Source organism: Zonotrichia leucophrys, chromosome 3, assembly GCF_028769735.1.
Source record: "Zonotrichia leucophrys gambelii isolate GWCS_2022_RI chromosome 3, RI_Zleu_2.0, whole genome shotgun sequence".
Lineage (NCBI taxonomy): Eukaryota > Metazoa > Chordata > Aves > Passeriformes > Passerellidae > Zonotrichia > Zonotrichia leucophrys.
The window spans coordinates 21,390,457-21,411,144 of record NC_088172.1 but is presented as its reverse complement, the minus strand read 5'-3'; the positions used below and the strand labels follow the sequence as shown (position 1 = coordinate 21,411,144).

Below are 20,688 nucleotides of genomic sequence, written 5' to 3'. Positions count from 1 at the left end.
AGGTATTGCAATAGCAAATTGACCAGAAAGACAAAGTACTTACCTGTTATTTTACTCTTGTGTTCTCTGTATGCAAAACTAATTTTTGGGCATTTATGTACAAGTAGTATTAACACAATACTTTTTGTCAGAATATTACAAACTCTGGGATCGTGACTTACAGTCTTTTTATTCAGATTCTTTATTAATCTGATCATTGTTTTTCACCTGGATGAGGACCTCTTCAACTGCCTCAAAAGATGTCTCTACTACCTTTTGAAATGTCTTTGCCTGATCCCCAGGCTGTTTTCACTCCAGAGAGGGGCATCTCTGCCAGATCAAGAGAATATCTCAGACACTCTAAGGCACCTCCCGTGGCACTCCACCTCCTTATTAAGGAAACTCACTCAAGTACAAGTTATCCTTCTGAGGAATATCAACATGCTATCAATATGAACAGATTAGCCATATCTGACATTTAAGTATAAATAAGTCACAACAAAGGCCTCTGACTCTGGAAAAAACAAAACTGAACAAAATGCATTTCTCAGCTTATACAAATCCTTGACTCCACAGATTGAAAACTGCCTAAATTCCAAGCTGCTTTATCTTTGGATGAGAAGAATTGGTCACCAATCTCAGTCTATCAGCTGCCATCAGAAAGGTTATTTTTCTTGTCAGTGAAGGAGTGGAACATATTACCACTGATTCAAATGACATAGCCACTAAATAGAACACAATAAAATTACCAATTCTTTCTAGATACCAGTATCTGGATAAGACATAAAAGCCTAATTAAACTTTTCAAGAATCTAAGACCAATGAGATAAAGAAAGATAAATATTTCAATTTAGAAATTCAGCACAAATGCAGTATAAATAGAGAACTGAATTCTTTATTACTAACAAATTGCCTGGACTTACTGATACAGGCTGGACAATGTGAGCTAGCTCAAACCTCTGCAACTTTGCCAAATGAATATTTCCATCAAAGTTTTTCTGGTCTTTAGCAATATATTTCTAACAGGATGAAAGCTCCTAAATCTCATTTATAAAAAGATAAAAGGAATTCTGAAGGAAACAGCAGCAAAGGATATTTCCTGGTAGAGATTATGAATATAAGTCTGCCTTAATACAGGCAGAAAGTGTGGTATTTAATACAGCAGTTCTTGCTTCAGGCATAATATGTGGAGAAATGACCTGCAGTGCAATCAGGAGTGCAGAGCCCTGATGAGACCACCTGATTCAGTTCTCATTTTGGTGGTTAGGAATTATTATGACAAGTAGAAAGAATGAAGATTGGCTTTCTGTGCTTCCAAAGACTAAATGGAAAGTGGTTCCAAACTGCTAATGGAAAAAAAAAAACAAAACAGTGAACATACTTGGCTTAGGATTTAATATAGTCATAACTACTTCTGGGGTAGCACATCCAGGCTGCACCAAGCTCTACGCAGGCAGGTTTGCAGCAGAGAATAGAGATCTGGGTATTGTAATTTTTCTGATGCCATTTGGTTCCAGTTTAAAGGCAAGTAAACTAACTACTTGACCTGTTCTTTATCAAATAAATAAAAGTAAAGATAGAATCCATGTGGATAATGATGAATTTAAATGATGAATTTAAAGTCATACTTCAGAGACCTTCACATTACAGAAAAAGTTGTCACCAATCTTTAGAAAATACTGAGTCCGTCAAAAGGATTAAATACAATTTTTAAAATAGACATGAATGTTTAAAAAATTTTTTAAAAATTGGGGCTTCTACCTCACAAAGTACCTTAACATCACAACATGCTCTTTTTCACTTGTGACAGAAACAGTGGGAACATAGCTTCCCCAAGGCATGGGTATTTTAAGAATAACATTACCTCAGAACACAGGTCCAAAGAAAATATTAAAAAAATATGTAGATTTTCAAAGATAAAAGGTTTTACTTACTGAGCCAAAACAGACACAAAAGCATTCTGGAGTAGGGGGAAATATCATTGCAAAACAATTCAGTGCTAGCAGTGCATTTAGGGAATACAAACATTAAAATCCTTCTTTTCATACAAGTTTTTATCATGCAGATCTTAAATAGCAAATGTGATCTTTTGTGTGCATTACATTTTTCTTCTCCAAAACCTCCCATTTAATTTCCTTACTAAACTTCCTGTCACTGATTACTTAACCGTTAACCTACTATTGACACAACAGACAGAAGAACTGTATAATTGCAAAAGGGTGCCTAAGAACTGTGCCAGCTTTATTTTCCTAAAATATCAAGGTTTCGTTTGCACATATAACAGTTCAGTTTCAGCATAAAAAAAAAAAAAAAAAAATTCTGCAATAGCTTCAAGTAGCACTCTTCTTTAATTTGTAGCATTTGCTGTACAATCTCAGCCAAATGAAGCCAAGTTCATTATTGACTCAGGTGAACTCAACCGAGGTTTGAAAGAAAGGTCATATGTAAAATCTCAGTTGAATTAAATGATACGAGTTTGCCAGGAAGCTATCCTTTCCCAGCAGGATATTTAAAGAGCTGGAAAATTTACTTTCTTTGTAAACAAATTCATAATTCATTGTTAAAACAATGAACTTCAAAATAAATGCTTTCCATGCAATTCTAGAAGTAAAGGCTTATGCCAGAAAAAGCACTATTACTTGCTTTAGAACTTGGTAAGTTCTAATCAATTCACTAACACCAAATTTGACACAGGAATATTGCTGGTGTATATATATGGTCTTTAGTCATCATATGTATACAAGAATATTTGAACTTAAAAGTGACAACTAAACAGTTTGCCCAGGGCTTTGTCCAGTTCGGTTTTGAATAGCTGTAAGAATGTAAAATCCACAATGTCTCTGGGAAATTTATTCAAGTGTTTTATCACCCTCACATTTAAAAAGCTTTTTCTTATGTTTGATTTTGTACCCTTTGCATCACATACTTCAGTGAACATCACTGCGAAGTCTGGACCTCTTTTTTTACACTGTCCCTTAGATACGTATAGATGATAAGAAACATTTCCCTGAGCCTTCTCTTCCCTAAGCTGAACAACCCCAATTCTCAGTCTCTCTCTTCAAATCAGATGTGAGCCATGAGAAAAGTTTGTTTCTCTGAAGGTATATTTAAGAAAGGGCAGAATACACCAGAGAGAGGAGGCCACACACACACATAACAGTGAGAAGTAAGAAAGGGAAAATTGAGTTTAGAGGAGAAGGCAGTGCACGAGGGAGTAGATACTCTGCAACCTGTGCCAGAGAAGAAAAGTGAGCAGGAACAGCCGAGAGAAACTGCTACATACTTACTGCAAGGTCAACCAACCACCCTAACTAAAATGAGAAACAATGCCAATTATCAAGGCAATTATTTTACAGCACTTTAAATCTTCATATAATTGAAGGACCAATCCCCCACATTTCTAGATCAGAGATGCATGTACTAGGAGAATGGTATAGAACTACTCTAACACTGATATGCTTTAGCAGATGTGGATATTGAATATTCCCTTTACAGTACAACTAAGTATCTTCTGGTGAACAAATACATTTACAACAGTTATTGTTACTTTAGACAGCATATTACTCTCCATTAGGAGAGATTTCTTGGAAAAATTGCAAATTTCATGGCAACTTTTTCAAACCCTCTAAATCAGTTAAGCTCAGTCACAGAGGTGAGCAGTTGCAGTGTTATGATCAGCAGGAAAGCACTCTGGGTTTTAGCAGGGTGCATGGAGCAGGTGATGAAATTAGGTGGATCCTTGCAGTTCATGATGGAAGAGATACAAGGCAGTCACTGAAAAATACATCTTGCTATAGAGAAAGAAATATTAAGTGAAGAGAGGAATGAAGTGAAGAAACACTGGGTGAATGGCAAAAGTCCAGCTTCTCACCACCTGCATGATAATAGACAAAACTGTAGACACCAAGCTAAGAGGACTCCGGGCCACTCCATTCTGGTAGGAGTTTACCATTCTTAAGTGAATGGATCTTGGCAGAGTTGGATCTATGATACTCATTCCTTTCAGAAAACCACCATCCCTAAACAGGATTTCAGACCATAAACTGGCTTCAAACTTTAATCCCTGTGAATAAATTTTAAAAGGAAAACAAAAATAGACAGGAGAGACCACTGAAATAATGTTGTAGTAACTGTAAGCATCCTAATTCTTATGTTCTTTAAAAAAAAACCTTCTTAGTCTTTGCATTGTTTCTCCTTGCTTTCATTTAGATTTGTTTTTTTTGTAATAAATGCAGTGAAGTTCAATGTAAACAGCTGAGTAACTCAACTATGGTTGAACTTCAGTAAAGCTGTTCTGTCTCTTCCTCTGGCAGTCAAACAGAGCAGATTCTGATTGCATCTATGGTATAAGTGAAAAAGCATGTGTTTCCAACAAATAAAACCTTACTTAAATGCCTCACAGATGAGACAGACGAGTTTGTACACTTAGGTGCAGCAGAAGAAAACAGTATAAAAGGGAAAAACCCATGAGCCTAAATAGGAACAGTTTGCTAACTCTTGTTTCTCTGTTCCAATAATTATATTGCTATGTTAGTTAACTCACTTGAATAAATTCTGAGGGTAGTGACTGAGTGAATTGCCATCTCTTTATTGTTTTAATGAGAATGAAAGATCTAATTCCACACACAGTGAGCCTGAAATTGCATCAGCTATCTCTGAAATATTATGATGTGCTAATCACAAAAGATAATTATTATTCTTGGAAACAACAGTTGTAGTACAATAAGATTTTTAATAAACCAACAGGTGGAGATAATAAAAGCACAATAGCTGAAGTTAAGTTCTTATTACATGATCTTCAATTCCAATGTTGTATCCTTAGAATGACTTTGCAGCCTGCAATTTCCTTTAGCCTATAAAAGATGATACAAAGAACAAAAGCATAGTACTTACACTGTTCTAATATTTGTATAGTGAAAGAAAATACTCAAGTAAAGCTCAGTAACCACTGAATTTCTGGAGAAATTTTTGTGTTCTATCTCATTGCATGTTTCATAGCAGACGTAGCCATCAGATTGTTTCCATACACTAAGCATTTTTAATTTGTTTTTGGTTTAGATATTTGGAAATTAGCAGTGTTATTAACATTTATAAATGAACCCAGATAATTCCAGGTTTGAATATGACCAGGAACAACATTTATAAATTACTTTATCCCCCTTTTTTTCGGGGTGAGCTAAGAAAAATTAGGTTTCACATCTGTCAGGTATTACTAGGAAAAAAAGAATTAATAATATTTTTATACATAAATATTCAATTTCATAATGACCATTTGTGAAAACTGTCTTAAAATGCACATAATTCAGGCTAGACAGGCAACTGTGATTTATTGATGTAATATAACTTTTGTGATACAAAGTTCACTGTATAAGACTATGAACTAAATGCTGGTGATTGCAGTCTGATAACTTTTTCCTCAAAGTACTGAAAATCTCAGCTTCCCCAACAGTCAGCTGTAACAACAAATTCTAGTATAGAAATGCAGAAACTCAAATAAAGGTGAAAAGAAGTTCCTAAAGCACAGGCTTGTGAGTTTTTTTGAGCATTTTGAGGCAGGGTAAAACTCTTACCTCGGCAGTTGGGTAAAGGGCTGCTCCACTGCCCGTTGCTTCGACACTGTGCTCGAGAAGCACCCTGAAGTAAGTATCCAGTGTTGCAGGTAAAATTTACCACATCATTTAAATTGAACTCGCTGCCATTGGTCATTCCATGAGCTGGATTCCCAGGATGTCCACATGTGATTGCTGTTAGAAGAAAAATATGCAGGTTAGCACCTAAGTGAAAGGTACTGATCCATGGAACCACTTGCAGGTTGGAGGTCCTTTGCCATTTTGGTTTTTGATTTTGGTTTTTTTTTTCCCTTCTCAATTTGTCTTTTTATACAAGACATCTAAGAAATTTATACAAGACATATAAGAAAAAGAATAGGATACACATATTGAGAATTCTTAACTGTGCTACTTTTTACCTTATGTTGAAAGCTGTAATTAATCTAAATATATATATATATATATATATGTGTGTGTATATATATAGATATAAAATATATGCATTTTCACACACATCTGATGTGCATTAGACCATAACAAATGCATTTAAAAATTCCTACTAATACGAATGGAGGAATTTTATTTCCCATCAAGCTTAAACATGTAGTACAGCCAAACAAATTTGATGCACTATTTCAGAATATTCTGGAGTTCTGAAGCATTCCAATTTCAAAGGTCTTGTATTGCTTTGCTGAAGTAGTGATTCTTTTAATCTAATTTTCTTATGACTATAAAGAAATAATTTTGGGGAGTAAATCTTTCCCATTATATATTACGTGTGTTGATTTTGCTAAAACAGAACTTATAAAATAGGCTTATTATGGTCAAGCTCTAGTTTTCATGTGACAAGATATTAACATATTACAGAAAAAGATAAAAAAAACCATCCAATCCGGTATTAATATTCAATTATGTTTAAAATAGTAGCAACAATTCAGTGAAAAGTTAATTGTACTTACGGACACAAACAGGAGTTTGCCCAGACCACTTGTGGTCCTGCAGGCAAATTCGGACAGATGTACCAACAAGTCGAAAGCCAGGATTACACTGGTAGACTACAGTGTCACGATAACTGAAACCATCTCCACTAATGTGGCCATTTACAATCGGATCTGGTGAGCCACAGTGACCAGCTACAATAAAAGAACAACCCATCAAAAACATGTATTTATTTTGCTAAAATAAATTTTGCTTGAATTTTGCTAAAATTTACAAGAAAAAAAAGACAAAATTTCAACTTTCTTTTCAATAAACAATATGTTTAGAGTCAACTACTGCACTGTGCAGAACAAGTTCTCAGGTATAAAACCTTCAGATGATATTTCTTTTACTTCTTTGAAGAAGAAAATGATGAATTAAAGAAATGAGAATTCTATGACGAAATAATAGTACTGGTTTGAGAGTTAAAGACCTCACACTTCTCTGGGGAAAAAGGCAACCTTACTAAGGCACTTCACCATATTAAAAAATAGAAGTAGGGTATTTTGTTGGTACTGACCAAATTTTAAAGCAATATAAAGAAGAGCTTACTATAATTTTGACATGAACATGAATTTATAAGCATTTTCCAGATAGAAGGCATGAACAGGAATGAATGTCTGCCAGCACTGTTTCCTCCTTATTTCAGCTGCTGTTAAAACATTACAGAATCCATTATTCCAGGATAATAGCAGTCTTGGCAGTGAGAAAGGCAAGTAATGATTTAATTCATTCTGGATTCTTTATTCTGTTTGAAAACACAATTGTTGAGCAAAAAACCTATTTCTCTTTACTGGTTAAGAGGAGAAAAAAGTTTTGTTTTCTGGGTTTTTTTTTTGTCTTTGTTGGATTTTTTTGTTTGGTTGGTTTTTTTTTTTGTTTTGTTTTTTTTTTTTGTGGTGACACTGATTAATTACTGCAGTAATTTCATCTAAAACATGTGCTAAGTTCTCATTTGAGAGGTGAGGACTGGGACCTAAGGCTGAAGTCTGCAGCTATTATTGGTTGTGTGTGCGTTGTTCACTTCTGTTTCATGCAGGCTGTATCCATCAACAGCAACTTTTTGCAACTTTTCTTTGGGATTCCATCTTTCTAATAAAGCCCCCTTATTGTTCTAGACATTATATTTCATTCACGGTTCCTCTAAAACACTGGAAGGATAAAGCATACACCATTTTATTAGGTTTTTCATACACCCAGGATTATTATAAAAATCCTAATTGTAGGGTTACTGATACCTCTAAGAAGACATTGTGGTATTATTCTGCAAATTTGAGGAATAGGTATGAATGCAAGTTTTTCACTAATTATACAGCTACCTTTCCCCTTAAAAGAGAGAATATGGCAACAGAGGACACTGAAAGCATATTTTTACCCTTGAAATGTGTCATGGAATAATTTATCTTATTTTTCTCAGTCCAAATTAGTAAAATGATCCCTTTTACCCTTCTCTCTCCTCCAGCCTCACTCAGCCTCTCCTTGTCTAAAAGATATTCCGGACCCTGGCCCCTAAATGGGTTCTTCCCCTGAACTTGCTTCATTTTGCAATATCTCTCTTGTATGGTGGAGGACACAAACACCACACACAATTTTCCACATGAGTGCTGAAGAGGAAATAATAACCATGACCTGGTGACTACACTGGTGCTCATACACTCCAGTACGATATTTTTACTGCAAGGCCACACTTTTAACTCTTAGTCAGCCTCTCCACTCAGTCACCTGGGTGCTTTCTGTAAAGTTTGTTTTTTATCCAGTCAGTTCCAAGAGCACTCACAAATGGCATTATTCAAGGCCAAGGGCAGGATTCTGTATTTGTCTTTCCTGAACTTTATGACCTTCCTGTTGGCCCATGCCTCCAGAATTTAAAGATCTCTCTGTCTAGAATCCACACATCAACTGTTCTCCCACCATTTTGTGTCACCCTCAAACTTGCTGCAGCTGCATCCCAATTTGTTATCAGTGAGGGATAGAGCTGGAGAGTGTGGGCCTTTGTATCCATCCCCAGCATCCACTGGCTCCTAGTCACACTTGGAATCAAGAAACAATACCCGTATAGTTTGCTGGCTCAATTAGTTTTCCATCCATTTTGCAGTCCCCCATCCAGTCCCTGTCTTCTCAATTTGGACAAGGATACAAGGGGAGACTATTTCAAAAGTTTTGCTAAACCACAAAGTGAAAGAAATCTGGTGCTGAAATCTACATCTCATGAGACAGTCACTGGAAAAGGCAGTAAGATTACCAAGGTTTGCTTTTGATTCTTCCATCTTGCCTGTTCCAAATCATTTTCTTATTTTCCCTATGCCTAGAAATTAGTTCCTAATATTTTCTCCCTATTTTTTTCCCAGGGAGGGAGGTGAAATAGAAAGGAATACATTTGGATTTTTTTTCATTTTCTAGCTCTAAATAATAAAGAATTGAAAAGCAGTAGCTACACTGGAGACAAACACAGGACCATAGGGAATTTCAAGAAGAAAGATAGATGAAATGTGCCACCTGGCATAAAGAAAAATATTATGCATTTCTCTTAAATGGGGATTTAACAAGTTGCTGAAGTTATTATGTGAGTCATTTTGTTTACAGATCATTCCATCTACTGTATTTAATAATTTTTCAGCGAATTTTGACTTATTTAAATTAACTATTCCAAAATATCAAGAACTGGAAGAGCACTGCAATGACACAAAATGTATGTAATTTTCTCATCAACTAAAATGAAAGAAAATGAAGAAGTCTGTGAGGAGATTTTTTAAAAATAAAATATTCCCTCAAGAATTTAGAAAATTGTTCATATGCATCAGGGATGGTTCAGCAGTTTTATTCTAAAACACCTGGAAAGTAAGATACAAATAATTCTATTTTATTTTAGTAAGAATTTCAAATAAAAGTCAATATCATAATATTATACTGCAATTTACTTATGAGTTATCAATTAAAGGATTAGATATTTTTACACAACCATAGTCCACAGCAACACATTTTCATACTGATAAATCTAAGGCATTATAAATATCATATAATTAAAAGATGGAATGAAGTAAATTATATTTAATTTTATATTTTAAGTGTATCTTTGATTTTTTTATGTGTAGTTTTGCACCTGAAAGGTGTAAAAACACAGGGAAAAACATGTTTTCAGGAAAACACACTGATCTGAAAGTAAATGCCACTGATTTTGCAGATGGAGTAAGGCAAATTAAATGCTTCCAATTTGCCCTGTGCCCTCTATGAACCTGTGGTCAGCCATACACACAAATCATACATAAAAACACGTAGGTTTGTGAATTATAGCTGTAAATATTCTTGGAAGGAAAAAGTGGAAAGAGACATATTATAAAATTAAAAGAGACATATGTTGAGTGAGTGAAATTGAAAGAAATCTTGCATACCAATTCATATTTACGCTTGTATAACTAATAAAAATAAATACGTGTAATGCTAACAAACTGAAAACTTAGGTCTTAAATTGAGCCTTAGGCTCATTAACTACAGTCCCTGATTTTAGCTTTCTATAGAGACAAATAATAAGAAATTGACAAACCCTTTCCTAAGATACAGAAATTAGTGTACTCATTTAACCTGAAATCACAAACTAATTCTACACTTATCAGTGGGTAACATAAAGTGGTATCTATTTTCATCTACAGATGTCTTGAATTATATTCATGCAGGTACAGTGAAGATAAAAAGCATCTCTAACTCATTATAATTCCTTTGAAATGGAAAGACTCATTCAGAGCTCCCTGCATGCTTGACTTCTGATTTTCATAGGCTTCAGGTAAGTCCTAAAGGCACCTCTGAAATAAATTTGTAGCATTTTGTCCTTGAAATTTAGGAATATTCAATTAGCAGTATTCACATCATCTAGCTTTAAAATGTAAGAATTTACCTTTCCTGAATTGCTCTCTGGAGGAGCCTACATAGCTCCATTGACCTTGGATTGTATTCTTAATTGCATCTAAATTAAGTGTCTGAAGAACACGGTATTAATATACTTTATGTGAAAGCATGTAAGAGAGACAGGAAGGAGCTTAGTAGCAGAAATAAAACTTTCTGCAGCATGCATAGGGTAACTCAAATTTAGACTTTCACACTCAAAGCTGTATAATATTTTTAGCACTATAGAGCTGTCTGATTTTGAAATAGCAAGGACTAAGTAGTGATTAACCTGCCAGCTCTAAATGGGATCTTTTTTGTCTGGTGAGGTAAATCCATGCATTTAACAGTTCTAAGCATAGGGCTTCATTCAACAATGAAATCAATCAAATAGGAACTAAAGTCCATCTAAGTTTCTAGGAGAAGAATAGAATTGGGAAGCATCATAAAGCAAGCAGTGCTTTTACTACATTAATAGTTCCTGCCAGATGCCCTATGTTCATTACAAGTGGGACTAGATCTGCAAAAATAATTTAAAATGCAGAATGCAGATAATCAGGTGGGAAAAAAAAGAAAATATTAGTTATAAGGAGATATTAGTAATCTATACCAATTTCAATAGGGATTTGTAAAATCTGATTAGAAAAATCCAGCACCAAATCATTACATCTAAAGTCATGACTATGATAGACAGCTAATCTTCTGGGATGTTCAATGTAATGTTATTTCTCAATAGTCAGAATAGAAGAGAAAAACCCTCTTTCCCAGCATGTCATGAGCGATTTATAATACAAAGAGGATCCATTGAGACTTGTGTATTATTTAGTTTGCATATGTTGGCAGCCAACTTATCCTGCATATAGCCTTTAAAAAAAGAAAAGTATAGTACATAAGTACTAAATACTGTTATTTTTGATCAGATAATGAAGTGGTATTTCAGGTTATTCAAAATGAATACATGCAGGCGTCAGGCAATACCCTGGCAATGAGTGGTGTAACACACTGGAAGAGCCTACAGGCATAATAGTTCTTTTTTTTTGGAATAGACTTTGCATGTTTAGAGCAGAAGAAAGGGCTGTGGAAAACACTCTTACACATACAAATTTTGGGCTGTTGGGTCTTCACAGTTGCAGTTCCAACATATTTAAATGTCATTCAACCTCAGTCCAGGGATAACCTGACATCAGTAGACAGCTGATGAGTTTTTAGCTCCGAAGCTTCTGTACACTTCAGCTGTGGAACTGATGAAATTACACATGAAAAAGTAATGCTGAATCATAGCATTCCCCTAAGCAGTGCCTCAGTGAAAATTTTTTCCTAGGTAAAAAAGTACTTTATTTCATTACTGCTCTAAATATCAACAGAAGTATTTGATGTACTCTGCTTATGCCTATATCCTATGCCAATGCTATCCTATACTTATTTCCTGCATCAAAACGGCATCTTTCTTAATACAGCATATTTCAAATTGAACAATCAGGTGAGAAAATATATCAAGCCAGATGAATGTTCTTTATTTTCATAAAATTTGCCAGAAACAACTGCATCTTGCTGGGAGGTCACTAATAATGAAGCGACATTCAGAAATTAGGTTAGCTCTGTGAGACAATGGTCACTACTTCTGACCACTCTACATCTTAAGAGACAACATACGACAAAACTGTATTCAAAAAAGTTGAACTACAAACATTCCTGTTGCAAAATGAAGGAGTCAATCAGGAATACTTAATGAAAGGCTATAAAATCTTAATTCTGATCTGAATTACATTACTCTGTGCTTTTTTTTTCTGAAAATATTCTGCCTTTATTTTTCTTTCAGCTGCAGCCCAGTATCTGTGAGAAATTGAGATGTTAATGGGTAATGGCTCAAACATTGCTAAGATCCCTGTAGCACTTTGCCCACTATGGCAAGCTGTATAAAGAAGCCACTGCTCATGTGCCATCCCCAAACCTTCCCTCCTCACAGAATAAGCCTCAGCAAATTCCTGGAAATCTGGACATAATGTTAAGCCAACTGATGGGAGCTTGAGATAAGATAAAGGTGTTTATATTGCCCAATTATCTCGGGTCTAAGTAAACAAGCCTGGGGAGAAGAATGTATCCACAAGGAAAGCCAACTCAGCAGCTGTGCTAAAAATCAGCCCTGAGTCCAGCACTGGGAGGCCATAACCCACAGACTAATTTCTGAGGTCTTCCACCAGGGAACCGACATGCTCCACAGTGTTGCAACAAACCCACTGTAAAACTCCCTCACTACCCAGGAGAGGTGCTTGGACATTCCCATGTATACCTGAATATAAAGATAGGCATGGAACACTATGTGTTCTGCTAAAATGACATAGTGAGGCAGCAGAGAAAAAAGATGCTTTTTATGTGAGGTTGAGCTGTGAAGAGGAAAGCAGAATTCCTCCTTTCCTCAGAGTAACCGAGTACATTCAACTGTAAGGCAAGAAGAAAATCTGCAAAATGAGGGCAGACAAAGAAAATAACAAATTCCAGAAATAAATAACCTGTTCACAACCAAGAATAAAACCACTGCTGAGCCTCAAATGTTACTCAAAAAGAGAACCTTTTCCTTATGTCTGTATGAGGTGTGTGAAACAATATGAATGGATCTGAAGAGAGCAAGAGTTGGGGTGAGAATGAATGTCCAAACTACATAAAACTCAGGGTTTGAAAGAGTCTTGTTTTGATTTACTTTTGACTGCCTCTTGTCTGCTTCCCATTACTGAATGGTCAATATGCTGAATGCTTAATTGGAGTTGGAATGCACCAGGAATAGCCCTAATAGAAGATTTTTTTGAAGCTAAGTTTCATCACACACCCTGCTCCACAAAGAAAAGCACTGTGAACATGGGCGATTATTTGAGTCATTTAAAAATCATACTGGTTTGGAAAGCATTACAACAACATAAAAGGTAATTTTATGTCTAATTAAAATATATATGTTCATAGAATAGCACAAAATCATATTCAGGACATAATATGTCCATATTTAAGGTACCTTTATTTTTCATAGATTCAAAAACATTGCTTGACAAGAGCTGAAATCCAGTTCTGGATACTTTTAAGACAAAATAAAACAAAACAAGGAACAAAAATTTGGGGGTTTTACCTAGGCATTGGGTTTCACTACCACTCCAGAGACCATTTGCCAAGCACTCTCTCACATGAGAACCAACTAACGTGTATCCTGTGTTACAAGTGAATATTGCAGTAGCTCCATACACTGTTAAGGTTCCAATCTTATTTCCATTTGGTGGAGATGGAAGACCACCACAGGAGATAACTAGGGAAAAAAAAAAAGAAAGAGAATATACTGAAATATGAAAATGCTTTTCATAATTTTTCATCATCTTGTGTTTTCTTAAAAAGTAAATGAATAGGAATAAATACAGGAGTTGCATTCTATAGAAAGGGCCTAAAATTATGCTTGATATGGCAACATATGTTCTAAAACTAAAACTTCTTTGGGATACTTGCGTATCTTGACAGCAGCCAATGCATATTTCTAGTTCTGAAACAAGGGAATTACATGAATTCCTGAAAAGGTGGGATTATATTCCATATGTACATATCCATGGCTACTCCTCAAATACACTTTCCCTGGCTGTTTTAAATGTTGTGTCAGTATAAAGTGTTATAAATCTTTTTAACATTTAGTACTCTGAATTGTTATGAACTGTCTTTTTTCTTATTTCCCACTACTATTCATAAGCATAGAGCATATATGATTGTCTGCTTGCTAAAACAATAAATCATCCGGTTTTGCCAAAGACTAGATTTGACCAATTATCAGAGAAACTTTCTGTAGCATCAGCTGGAACTCACAGCTATTGCACATCACATGAAAAATTGTCTTTCAAGAATGTATCAAACTCTAATTTAATTAAAACCATTCTGTCATTTCTTTTGTTTCTAAAAGAGTATACAAAAAGCATTGTAATTTAAGATGCAGACCATTGTCCTCAAGAGCTTCAACTGTATTTATACATTAGTATGAATCAAAGGTTTACTTTCAACAGCATCTTGATCACAACTAAACTTCCTACTTAAAATCCCAAGGTCCCACTCTTACATATTTTCAAATGTTCGCTGTAGAGAACAACATGGAATTGGTTAGAATTTGTATAAAATCAAGTACCAGCTACCATGCAGTTAACTAACTCTGTCATAATCAGAAAATATCATAGTTTCTTATGTATAAAATGTGCCTATAGCTGAGTAAGACTCATTTTGACTACGATCATGTCACATTAATGTAATTTGGGGATTAACCTAACATTATAATTCCTAACTTTAATATTGAATATTAATTATATTTATGTTAAAAAAATAAATCAAATTCTTTTCGAAGAGAAAGTAAACTGTAGACTTCAGAAAAATACTCTGCAGTGTGTTTCTGGATCTTAATGATCCATGTCCAATGGATATATTACTAAATATCCCTTGGGGCATGAAGTTTGCTATAATTAAATCCTAATCAGTCGTCTAGTAGAGGATAAAACAATGTACTTTTCTTATAAATTAACTAATATCTCTTCAATCAGCAACTCTCTTTGTTTCTAATACTTTTCTTTTGGTTAACTGCGTCTGATATGGATCATCCCATTTTCTACTCACATAAAGTTTCTGTAATTGCAGAGGGTGGGAAAGAACTATCTTTTCAAGGACTTGTTAGCAGCTGAACAGCAGCTGGATATTAGGCAGAATATCAAAACTATATTTTTTAGTCTGTGTGCACAAAAAAAAAGGGACATAACTGCAGTTAACAGAATTTAAAAAATAACTTTTTGTAAAAGAAAATGAAGTTCTGGGGAAATTTAATAAGACTGGCACCGTAACCCTTGAAGTTTGTATGATTCCACTGAGATTGCCATGGTTCCCTAAAACCTTAAACATCCCAAGTCAAGATTGATGTAATTTATGGCATTTTTGTATGAAGACACTATGAAAGCTCATATGAGCATTTCTCCAACAGTACAGTTTTAATGCTTCACCCAAGATGTCAAAGCAATCATCTTTTAATCTAACTCTAATCTGGAATCTTCTAAAGTAATAACATTTTCTAGTACTTTCTACATACTTATGCACCACCTAGTAAAATAAATACAAATTGATTTCTTGATGATACATCATTGACTCTTGTATGAAACATATTGTACTTAACACCTAAGGAGCTGAAAAAAATTAATTTCAAGTTAATGAAAATTTCACACTTTCTTACTTGGAATGTGAGAGCAAAATATTAAACTATTTTATAAATAGTTTATTTATAAAATAAAACATATGTATAAAAAGCATAGGATGTCCTGTAAACAAGTATTTTCCTTACCCTTACAAGCTGGCCTTTCATTGCCTGAGCTCCAGGTTCCATTAGCCCTGCACTGTATGAGTCTTTGACCCAATAAATAATACCCAGGACTGCAGCTGAGCATGACTTGAGCTCCATACTCATTCAGTGACCCAGAAATCAGTCTCCAGACAACGTGCTCTGACAGAAGAGTCTCTATGCTGGGGCAGGTTACAGCTGTGAAGAAAGGAAATGTGCATATTAGTATTTTGCCTCTATATTTCTCTATGGGTGAATGTCTCGCCTTGCAGATGTTTCACAATCTAAGACTTAGAATACCATAGTCATCTTGCAAAAACAAGTTTTAAGAAATATAATTCTCATACAATGAGTAGTACAAATTGAACTGGAGTTTGTAGTATATTTTCATTTAGTGGATGTAGTGGAATAATGATATACAGTTATACTCTCTAATGAGTTTTATTCAAAGATTTCAAAGACAAAATACATCACAGACTGTGGTGGATGTAAAAGGGAAAGCAAATATTGTTATGTAATGTTTGCAAAGCTTGAAGTTCTTAAGATACGTTGCCATAAAAGCCGCTAGCACACATTGAAACGCTAATTACCATAAAACCATATATTGTGGGTATACAGGAAAATTATTTGATTCCAGTTTAGAAGACATTTAAAAAAATTTGATATTTAGGAAGGCTTTTAGAATTATTTCAGTTCTATTGTTTTTCATATTTAGTAAGAGAATGCAGTTACTGAGTACAGACAAGTATATCTTATGTTCTTTTTTCAGTTTCAATTTGATGCTCTGCAATTTAAGTCCACAGAGTTCTTAAAATATTTATGATATTGACATGAATTCTATCTTAATGTACCTATGACTAGACTAGCATTATGAAAATATTTATGACTCTTTAAAATAGTTATATGTTTTTTCTTTTACCATGTTATTCAGAATTTCCCTGCTATAGAAAATGTCTGGATGAATTACTGACTATTTATGTCACTAAGTGAGATTTACTAAATGAATACATTAGAAAAAGCTACTAGCCCAGAAACAGTGGAGAAAAGCTATACTTTTCAAAGAAAATAAACCAACCAACAACAACAAGAAGAAACAGAAATTTAGTTTCTTCATATGTTGTTCAGTGGAACACAAAAGCCTTAGGAGGAAGTGTGTAAAAATCCCAAATGAAGAAATAAAGAGCATGGTTCTCATTTATGCTACAATGAATTTGTACCATGCCACCAGGAAAAAGACTAACAAGCTGGCAAAATAAATACATAAATAAATATGTATTCTATAGACTTCACACTGAGAGGTACAAAGAGGTTTAATTACAAATATGAATGTGTGATGGAAGAGACTAGTTAATGCAATCACTGAACTAAAGGGAAAGTGATAGAAACAAAATTCCTGTAAAAATGTAGATGTTAATGTTAAAATTATACATCTACCTTCTCCAATAGTTACGTTAGCCATGGCAAATTTTGGTATCCAGGAAAATCAGAAACACAGCATATCTATGAAGATGTGTAAGTATTTATAAAGGAGAAATAATTTGAAGAACTTCCAAATGACAGATTATAATGTTATACTAAGCTGAAATTGTAGAATATTTTCTTTGATTTTTTTTTAGTACATCTTGGGAAGAATTGCCAGTGTACAATCACTTTGAAACTTAATACGTCTTCACTTCGGCCTTTAAAATAATATTTTAACTACTGAAGAACAGTATCCCAAATTAACAGAGGACTTTCTACTTCCTAATTTAATTTATTTTGGTATTAATACTTAACTGCATTTCGTAGCTATGGAAAAATATGAACTATCAACCAAGAAACATTCTTCCATACTTATTAAATGTGCATAATAAAATATGCATATTGAAGCACACTGCTTAACACCTTGTAGTGAAAATCATATAAGTCTTTCAGAAAACAAAACATATTCCAAATAGGAACTTAATGCCTATCAACTTTGACATTTTTATCACTCCTCCTTCCAAACAATAGTTTTATTGTTTTTTTCAAGCACAAAAGCAAGTTTCTTAGTTAGTCCAATAGCAAAAATTTTAGTCTTAACCATAGGATATCTCAAGGCAGGCTCAGCTATTTCAGACTATGTAAATGAGCTGCATAGATGTTACCTCTACATACTGAGGTCAGTATGCAATTTATTCTTTCTTCATCTATAGATACACCTAAATTTGCAAGAACACTTCACAAACAACTATCAGATTCTAATGTATCAATGTATAATTTCTAATTCAAGATGCTCCTCAATAGTGAATATACTTCTAGGCTGTGTTGATGTAATCAACTAAACCTGCTGCTTGAAAAAATTTAATTTTACAGGGACTGATTTTGATTTATTAAATTCCTTATCCTTCAAGAAACAAAAAAGTGATTATTAACAGATACTTGATTTTGTGCACATGGTGAGAATGAGTGTATCAACTTGCCTCTTATGGTCAGTTTCTTGGAAATGATGGTCTGGGCATTATTTAAATTCTCATTTACATACTTGAAACTCTGTAAGGAATTACCTCAACTTCTTGCAGATGTGAAGATGATCTCTAACCTCCCCAGGCATTTTTATAATAATTTATATGAATAATATTTATTTACATAAAATACAGGTCAGAAAATATAATTACAATTTGAAATCATGATTATCTATTTTAATGACATGACAATCTCCATATATTGATAATTCTGAATAGACTCTAAGCAGGAAATTCATATTGACAAATAATTACCATAAAAAAGAGTTGGTATAAAGCCCAAATAGGCAGATTTGTCAGGTCAACACGTGGCTTTGAGGCTGTGTAAGTGGAAAAAATTGGGGCTTGTTGACCATGGGATGATCTACCTAACACCTGGTCTACTGACACCTGAAAGGATGCACTTTAGAGGGGAAAAAGAGCTCCCACACAGGAGCTAGTGGGGCTCACTGACAGAGCTTTAAAGCAGTTTGGAAGGGGAAAGGGAAAATACCAGGCTTGGCAGTGATGAGCAACTGTATGGTGTGCCAAAATTTGAGGAAAAAAGCACAAATCCCTTAATCTGCTTCACAAGGTGCTGGCTACAAAGTATCAGACTTAAATGTTTCTACAGATGCACACAGCATTAAGCAAAACAAAATGAGCTCGAAGCTTTGCCCCAGTCCCGGTCTGATGTCATTGGCAGAAGTTAAAGCCGGTGGGATGAGTCCTGTGACTGGAGTGCCCTCTTGGATGGTCACAGGCTCTTCAGGAGGGACAAGGCAGGGCAGAAGAGAAAAGAGGTAGAGAGGGGATGGCGCTGATGTAAGAGAAGGTGTAGAATATATGGGATTCTCTGTTGGCAATGGCTCAGTTGAGAGTTTCTGGATAAGAATCAAGGGACAAACCAATCATGTGACTGTCATTGTGGGAGCCTATTGTAGACCTACAGCTAGGAAGATAATGTCAATGAATTATATTTTGAGCAACTAAGGGACAATTCCAAATCAACTGCTCTTGTCCTTATGGGGGACTTCAACCTGTCAGCTGCTACAGCTGCTACAACCCAGTGCAGAAGATTATTAAAATCCCGCAGGACAACTTTACAGAACAGATCATAAGGGAGCTGGCTCAGAAAAATGCCCTCCTTGATTTACTGCTTGTCAACAGGGAGGATCTTGTAAGTGAAGTGGAGGTTGGTGGCTGTCTTGGCTGCAGCAACGCCAAAGCTGCTGAGTTAAAATTTTCTGTTGACAAGAGGAAAAGCACCAGCAAAACCTCAACTCTGGAATGAGGAGAGCAGACTTCAAACTTCTCAGGGAACTAGTAAGTAAAATCCTCATGGAAAATATTTTTAGGGGTGTTGGGAATCCATCTGGTAATTTTTTAAGCATTGCCTCCCTAAGGGCACAGGAATGTTGAAAGCCAAGCAGGACAGGCAAAAGGCTGGCTTGGCTGAACAGGGATCTCCTCTTGGAAATAAGGCAAAAAAGGAAGGTGTATGCCCTGTGAAAGCAAGATAAGGTGTCATGGAAGAATACAGAAGTGCTGCTTGCCACTGTAGGGAGAAAATTCATCCAGTCAAAATTCAACTGGAGTTGAAACTGGCCAAAAATATGGTGGACAATAAAAAGAGTTCTTTCAAATATATTAATGGCAAAAGTCAATGTAGAAACACCATCGGGCCATTACAAGATGAGGACAGTCACCTCACAAACAGGGACATGGACAAGGCAGATGTGCTTAATGCATTCTTTGTCTCTGCTTCAACACTGATAATGCACCAAGGGGGTCTCAGTGCCCTGAACTGGAGGACCATGACTATGAGAATGATCAAGTTCCAGTCAAGCCTGAAATGATGTATGATCTGAGGCTCCAGCTGGATCCTTACAGATAGGATTCACCCAAGAATCCTCAAAGAGCTTGGCTATGTCATTGAAAAATCTCTCTTGATGATTTTTGAGCAGTCTTAGGAATCTGGAGAGGTTCCGGCTGACTGGAAGCTAGAGAACATTGTTCAAGTTTTCAAGAAAGTCAAGAAGGAGGACTCCAGAATCTACAGGCTTATCAGTCTCACTTCAATGAAAAATTTTATTCTTTCACTGCTCTAAATATTAAAAGTGAAAAATAATGGAAAAGCTTATTTTGGAAGTATTAAAAAACATCTGAAAGTTGCTCTTCAAGAGTATCTTGAATATTGTGACTCAGTGCAATTCTCTTTTTCAAAGAAAAAAAGTACAATGCTAGTGATGGAAAAATATCTCAGTTACAGGAACTTGCTATTTAGTACTACTTGCTATTATTATTTTCAAGGAGCACCTGACACTTAATTGCCATTCTTCAGCTGGTATTTAACCACCACAAAAATGGGGAAAGGGCATTTTGGACTTACTATTTGCTGAACTTAATGGAGTAATGTGATCTACATTTTTTAAATATAATCTTTGGAATAACTTCAGTATTAGCTTAACAATAGGAACAACATTAAGGTGAAGTCATGTACTATATCTGA

General features: G+C 35.0%; 1 protein-coding gene across 2 annotated transcripts in view; it reads right to left on the bottom strand.

Moving 5' to 3' along the window:
- Positions 1-20,688, bottom strand: part of CSMD1 (CUB and Sushi multiple domains 1) — a 1,074,724-nt gene that overhangs the window by 44,188 nt on the left and 1,009,848 nt on the right. For both annotated transcript variants that reach the window (XM_064707609.1, XM_064707608.1), the window contains exons 51-54: positions 15,718-15,912; positions 13,498-13,671; positions 6,488-6,661; positions 5,550-5,723 (exon numbers count right to left, since the gene is read on the bottom strand). In XM_064707609.1, coding sequence (XP_064563679.1) covers positions 5,550-5,723; positions 6,488-6,661; positions 13,498-13,671; positions 15,718-15,912 — 717 coding nt within the window. The remainder of the gene's footprint in view (positions 1-5,549; positions 5,724-6,487; positions 6,662-13,497; positions 13,672-15,717; positions 15,913-20,688) is intronic.